The sequence below is a fragment of the Limulus polyphemus genome, unplaced genomic scaffold (assembly GCF_000517525.1).
Source record: "Limulus polyphemus unplaced genomic scaffold, Limulus_polyphemus-2.1.2 Scaffold3873, whole genome shotgun sequence".
NCBI lineage: Eukaryota > Metazoa > Arthropoda > Merostomata > Xiphosura > Limulidae > Limulus > Limulus polyphemus.
This window is the reverse complement of record NW_013669483.1, coordinates 17,822-25,610: the sequence shown is the minus strand read 5'-3', so window position 1 is coordinate 25,610 and position 7,789 is coordinate 17,822. Positions and strand designations below refer to the sequence as shown.

The following is a 7,789-nucleotide window of genomic DNA, read 5'->3' as shown; positions in this document are numbered from 1 at the left end:
CTTTCAAACATTTGCTATATATCATATATTGATTTGTACTGTCAATCATGTATTGGTGACATAAATACATTAATTTTGAGGTTGTCGACATACACACACACGCCCCATCTACATCCAGCTACAAAAACTTTTAAAACATAAGTTTGGTACCGATATCTATCAATCATTCTATCTGTGCTGACACCTGGGGGCAAGACAATCATTACTTTCGATCAGATGTCCAGTGTAATCTACGATCTGTTTTATTAACATAATTGGATTTTGTAGGCCATGTCTAAAAGGGGTCTATTTAGCCTATTTTTTTAATACACAATTAGACTTTGAAAGTAATTATTTGCATACAATTTCAAGTATCTAAAATATATTTATCGGAAACCCATATACTATTTTATATTTTAAATTTAGTTGGCATGGAGTGAGGTTAGGTGGCGTTTCTCAGTATTTTTTTTGTTTTTTTTGCCTTTCTCAGCCAGTCAGTTAACCGAACGAAATAAGGTTTTGTTGGAGTTAAAGGTGTAGTTATTACTAGTATAACTCAACCTCAGGTGATGTCGAAGAAACTTTGTTACGATTATACAACTTAAACCAATCATTATTAGAATACCAATCAACATCAGAAAACATAACTCCATAACTAAAATATGTACAAAAAAATGATCTCTTTCCCCCATTTTTTTTTGCGAGAGGGGGGGGGGGTATGAAAGAATAGAAAAATAAAAATATTAATTATGGTAACCATGGTAACACCAGAAAAGTTACGGTGAACGCGTTGAGATACGTCTGTTAGAAAATATATAAACCTTTTATTAACACATTTAATTTTTAGTAAATATTTTGTTTGCTTCTCCAACTTCTATTAATATTCTAGTTGTCTATTTTGTTTTTATCAATCTGCTATTATTCGGTTCTTTATTTAGTTTCATCTCCATTAGTAAGGCAATAAAATTAACATGGTGTGATATTAATATCTAATAATGAAACTATTCATAATAATATCTCATTACTTTACCTACACGATCGTTTAAAATACCTATTACTAGTATGCCTACTCGGCATTTAAAAATTTGTAAAACCGATCGTTAAAAGTACCGTAATTTCAAATCCAATTAAATGGTCAGACAAGAGTGACCCAAGAATTAGCGGTGGGTGCTATTGACCCTCAAATCTATCAGTTCAAAATTATGTATAGCTAGCCAGCCCTTGTGTAGCTTTGCGCGGATATCCAAAACAAACTAATGGTTTAAATTAGTGTTTAACAGGCACTTTAACATTATATTTAGGCCCTACCCTAACGGTCATGCACGTTCTTTCCCATTGGTACTCAGAAACGTTAAAAGTAATTCGAGTAATTTTTTCCGTTGCTAGTAACTCAATACATATTGAGCATATTTGTACAATCATTTCACAAATGCCAGTTTCAAGTTCATCTCATGATAAATTCGTATTAACTCGAATGTTTTTCTACGGCTATTTTTCCTCAACAAATTTCATTTTATAAGAAAAAAAATGAGTGTTAACAAACGACAATATATTAATAGGCACAATATTTTTCATTTTGTATAAGTCACCGAATCCGTCACGTCACATCACTGGTTTTGAAGTGACCTTTTACTGATTCACATAACTAATGAGCTCGAGTTATGGCGTGAACCCTGATCTCTCAGACTCAGCTGCTACTGCAGGCTAAACCAGGGAGTGGCACGAGTGTAAGCTTCCTATTCTACACCCTACACGTTGCTTATAGCAACGTAGCTGTTATCAGGCAGCGTATAGAAAAACAAGTGTTCGTTCACTTATACATCGACTAGACGATTAAAAATTAAAATATAAGAATAAATATATTAGTGTGTTTATAAATAAATGATTCGTTTTCTAAGAATGAACTATCATACCAGTAGTTTCTCCAAACTTTGACAAGCCCATAATACTAATGACGTTTACACTGATGCAGCCAATCGGATTTGTCCTTGCTTCAAGCAGGTGGTTGTACTTTCTTAACTGCGTGATTCGTCTTTAATCCAATTGTTATTTCCGAAGGAAATAATAACGTGTGCGGTGCAATACTTAATGTGATTAGGTGACATTTCAAAGTGTCCCGCAAGTAAAGCGGGCACGTGTTCTACTGTTAAGGTAAATACTAATGTCACGATAAATGCTTTCACAATGGAAAAAGAAGTGAAAGGCTTAGTGAAGCAGCAACTTGACTATTCGAAAATGACAGACCCGCAGGAACTAAGAGAACTTGTAAGTTTTATTTTTTATTTTAATATAATGATACACGATACATAAGATTAGAAAATAAACATATATTATTAATTTATAACTTGAAAATAATCTCATCAGAATCCCAATAAATATCTACTCGTTATCAAATTTACGAAACTAAAGGTGTGAAATGTTCAAATTTCATTATTTGAATTTGACAGACCAGAAGTTGTAAAAAACAAACAAACTTGTTTCATATTTTTATTGTTAATTGTTATTGGGTTCGTAAAGTGCCATATTTAACAATTTGTTTGTTTATATAGTTATTATATAATATTTTGATCTTGAAACGTGTGTTTTCATATAGTATTGTAATAAAAATTAAAATGAATGGGACTGAGAGAAATGCGGAAATACACTGGATAGGAATAACGTAATAACTCGCAAAGCGTCCATCTGAAATTATATACTAGTACTAGGACTAATTAAAATCGTTGCACGAGTTTCGAACTTATTCACCAGTTTAGACGATAGATGGTAGGTTTACTTTACCATAATTTATATATTGGTACATTTAACCGATGGAATACTAAACGTTATTGCAGAATAAACTCCTTTTAAACATCACAAAAATAAATATTATATGTATAATGATACAAACGTGTTTTACCAAATTTGTTAAATGGTAATCGAGACTTTGATTTTTAACTTTAAGATTACCGTGGTTGTGTGACTCGGTTGAAACTCTAAAAGCTGAGATTCACTACTTGTTTGAAACTACCAAAACTAGCTTCGTGGTTTTCATTCGATTGATTATATATAGGCTAATAGTTGGTATAATTTCTGACGAATCGAAAAATTACCTCACATTTTCTCTAAACGTTCGTGTGTAGATAAGGAGACATTGACGCACACTGATAAACCGAATCAAAATATTTCTAGGTATTAATATTTCTACAATTTAAACAAACGTTATAATAAAATCCCGGAAGTAATGCTCGTAATAATAAGCCAGTGCTACGCGTAGTACTAGTAAAGTTGAGGCAGGCTCTAACGTTGGACTCTACTGAATATTTTGATGTTTGGGGAAGGACATTGATTTAAAATTGTTTTATGATGAATATCTAACAATTAAGGGAACAATTTTGCGTTACGTATCACCTTTTTATACTCAACAGATGGCGTAACGATTCATTGGAAGGACACATTTCTCAAAGCTCGTTGTTTTTTTACGTGTTAATAATTAGTGACTATCTTTAACTTTTTGGTTCGATCTTAGAAAAAATATATCGACCTAAGTTGGGTAAAGGTCAGTTTTAGTAAACTGTGCATAAGAAGATCGTAATGACATGGTGTTCTTTACTAGCTTTCCCCGAAAAACTTCATTATGTGTTATGTTAGTACAGCTGGAGGAAGACATGATTGTTTTTTTAACTGAGAAAATATACAACTTTTATTTGACTTTATTTTTTTGTATCTTTGCCTGTTAACCATTACCGTTGTGTGTGTGTGTGTGTGTGTAAGTAAAAAAAAAAAAACGTGTTCTTAGACCATGTTTTTTATGCAAATATTCTAATTTTCACCACAGGAGGTGCACAATAAGAAAAAAAAAACAATAAAATTCATTTTGCGATCATTGTGCTAACTTTTTTTAGGGTTGTAAGAATTTCTTCAAATGTAAGTTTTCAACGTATTTTTGATTTTTTTCTATCTCGCTTTGTTCGATCTATAACAGTATGCTGTTCCGTGAAACCAGAGCTTAGATCTAAACATAACAACGTTTTTTAGGTACGGTGAATCCTCATATGATTTTGGAAATAGCAAATTTTTCATGGGTTGGTTTTTAATTTCAAACCTAAAATCATTATTTACGGATTTTGATCGCAGACTTTTGTCAAATTAGGCCTACAAACATAAGAGAGAGGTGTTTCGTCGTCTGTCTTCGTTGTACAGGACTTAATCATTTAACCAAAAGTGATTGGTCAGATTGTTTTATTTAGTTACGGATAAGCAGGGCCGTAGGAAGCGGTAAGGCCTGACCACAGTTTCATGGCACGTATAACTACAATTTGTGTATTAAAACTTGCTTATTTTAATTCAATACATTACGTCGTGTGTATGCAGTATTTGTAGTTAAAATGGCGCAAGATTCAATTTCGTAGAATTAAATTTTAAACAACTTTCTAGGAGGGGGGGTATATGCCCCCAGATCCTCTAGAAATGGCAATGACCTGAACACTCCAAAATTGATATGGATTTCAGAGTGCACGTATTTTAATCATGAACACGTATTTTAATCATTAGAACATAAAATGTTGACAGGCAACCGTTTTGAATACCGAAATCACCATTTATGGAAGATATAAAGCATAGAGGCATTATTACCTCCGCCATCGAAGATGATGGCGGTTATGTTTTCACCCCTGTGTGTGTGTGTGTGAGTTTGTCAGCAATATTTCTCTAAAACGTCTAAATGGATTTGGACGAAACTTGGTATACATTTGGACTATGAATCAACTTAGAAGTGATTAGTTTTTTGGAGGGTCAAAGGTCAAGGTTACAGCAAGGGTAACAAAAAACCCAAAATATCCATATCTGTTAACATGGGGACCGATTTTTCACACTATTTTTGTTCTATAAATCAGTCAAAAATGATCGGATTTTGGTGAAACTTGATGGTTATATGTAGAATATAATTCCTTATTTTCCTGCCAAAAATAGTCCGTATTCGTTGATAACGACGGACATGCGGACATACTTTCGTATTTTTTGAGAGCCGAATATGATCAACGCTGAGTGGCGGAGGTATGCACTCTACTGAGTGCCCCCCTCTTAAAAAATTATTTTATTACTTGTTCCAGTAAAGATATTTTTAACGTTGAAAGTGTGTACCTTATCCTTTGTGCTTCCAAACATATTTTTATTTTCACGTTATAAATATTGGTCTGTTTCATTCCCCGTAAGACAGCATTTCTAATGCTTTTACTATGATTTAGCCTTATTTACCAAGTTTATTCGAATCTACAAACCTACGTAAATCCCCCGGCCAGTCGTATTAACATTAATGGGTTTCTTCTAATATTATTTTATCTTCTTCGTATTGTTGTGACGTCATTCTTTCGTTGGCGTATTTTAAAAAATTATCTGGAGAAAATAGTTCAACATAAAGAGAGCACGCACTTTATTTTCTCCTTGAATGTTTCTACGAGCTTGAACACTTGTTCACTGCCGTAAATTGCTGTAGGCCTACGTTACAAATGACGTTCAAACGCGTGATAGTAAACAGAGATCCAAACACCTCACGACAACACACTGACTCAACTTTCTATCTTGTAATAATGCATTGTATCTCTTCTTTAACAACTCTAAACATTGTTCTAGCCCCCCAGTAGCACAGCGGTATGTCTGCAGACTTACAACGCTAGAATCCGGGTTTCGATACCCGTGGCGGGCAGAGCACAGATAGCCCATTGTGTAGCTTTGTGCTTAATTAGAAACAAAAAACAAACATTGTACTAGAGATTTCGCCAGGTCTCTGGATTATTACATCATCAACGACCCCAGCGCCCTCTAACTGATAAATTATAACATTAAAAATATAGCTTACAGCAATATGTTAGTGATATGTAAAATCAATTATTAACATTATAAACTTTAGAATACTTAAGACTTTATTGGTTTAAGTTGTCATTGAAGTCATCCCCCCCATCCCCTCCTCCTACAATGTTAAAATGTTTCACTCGTTTCTTATCTGATTAATCACCCTTAGCAAAAACGTGTTAAAATGTTATTGACTTATATTAATTTTAAGTTTTTACTAGGTAAATTTTGTAAATAAGCTAGAGAAACTCGGTTTTCATTTTGACATTCCATACTCAAAACCACTAACATTTTGATATACGGAAATCCAAGTTTTTGACCTGCACAAGTTGAATGTACAATAGTATTTCTAAGATACTGAGTCATGAAGAGCCTATTAAAATGTCTAAATATTTACGATTGGAGCTTCGTTGTGCAACATTTGCTTAAGTTAGCCTGGCATGGCTGGTGGTTAGGGCACTGGACTCGCAATCTGAAGGTCGTGGGTTCGAAGCCCGTCATCGTCATGTCCTTTCAGTCGTGGAGGCGTCATATTATAATGTGACCGTCAATCCCACTATTAGTTGGTAAAGAGAACCAAAGAGTTGATGCTGACTAACTGCTTTCCCCTCTAGTTTATCACTTCAAAATTAGGGACAGCTAGCGCAGATAACCCTTGAGTAGCTTTGCGCGAAATTCAACAAACAAAATAAGCTTGCTTTAGTTGAAATTCAATACCAATTTCTTTTTCTATAACGTTAACAGGTGGCGTTTACTAGTTTAAGGGACTAATTATCAGTGCGTAAGAATAACAACACGTTACTTAATTTTAGCTCCTTCCAATGAAAGTATTTTAACCATTATTTTTGTAGAGGAATTTTATCGGTGATACAGATGTTTGCTACTTACCCTCCTCTCATTACATTTACATATATAGATTATCCATTCTCAACGAGCCGTGAACAATGCTACTTTTATGGTAAGTAAACGACTTTGGAAGAAATGTCGTGACGCACCGTAACAGAATCAACTCCCGTTCTGGATAAATGTTCTTATTGTTAGAAGACTATTTGACTCAAAGATAAATATAAAAAAAAATCTAATGACCGCTACTCGATGGTCCTTTTATGGCAACTCAGCACACTGCTCGAGAGAGCGAGATGCAGTCTCACTTCAATCGCATCCGAGCGAGATAAGCCTCTGGTGCACCATAAGTTACTAAAGTGGGCGGTTAATTAAATTCCTGAGAGAAAGACGAGGGTTTCCCATGTGTATCAATAGGTTTGGCTGTCTAACAAGATGACGTCACTTTTGGAAGTTCCTGTTGATTGACATAGAATGAAAAGAGAAAAAACGAGACGTTTTTTTTTATCTATTTTTATTCGTGAAGCAAGTTGAACAATTTTTCGAGACATAAGCGCTGTTCAAAATTTGATAAAATTGTGCAAATATAAAAATTAGTATAACTAGACAGTCATAATTATTAAATATATACGGAACCTATTATAACGTGTTGAAAGGAGTTTAAAATGGTAATTTAGGCATAGCTTGGATTTTTCGAACTCGACAGTGGTATAAGACGAATAAAAAAACAATAAAATCAAATTATGTTTTGATCACTGTTTTATTTTTTTATTTAAGCTTCGTACTACTACGTTTTAATGTAGCTCCATTAGTTCTCGAGTTGTTTGGGTTGTAAGTGTAGATTAGTTTCGAGTTGTTCGGGTTTGAAGTGTAGATTAGTTTCGAGTTGTTCGGGTTTGAAGTGTAGATTAGTTCTCGAGTTGTTTGGGTTTGAAGTGTAGATTAGTTCTCGAGTTGTTTGGGTTTGAAGTGTAGATTAGTTCTCGAGTTGTTTTGGTTTGAAGTGTAGATTAGTTCTCGAGTTGTTTGGGCTTGAAGTGTAGATTAGTTCTCGAGTTGTTTGGGTTTGAAGTGTAGATTAGTTCTCGAGTTGTTTTGGTTTGAAGTGTAGATTAGTTCTCGAGTTGTTTGGGTTTGGAGT

At 34.0% G+C, this 7,789-nt stretch overlaps 1 protein-coding gene across 1 annotated transcript in view; it reads left to right on the top strand.

Annotated features, from left to right (window-relative positions):
• Positions 1-1,740: 1,740 nt before the first annotated feature.
• LOC106470199 overlaps positions 1,741-7,789 on the top strand; it is a gene marked incomplete at its 3' end in the record, with an annotated part of 22,927 nt that continues 16,878 nt past the window's right edge. The window contains exon 1 of the mRNA XM_013930737.2: positions 1,741-2,244. Within this exon, the coding sequence (XP_013786191.2) occupies positions 2,164-2,244 (81 nt within the window). The remainder of the gene's footprint in view (positions 2,245-7,789) is intronic.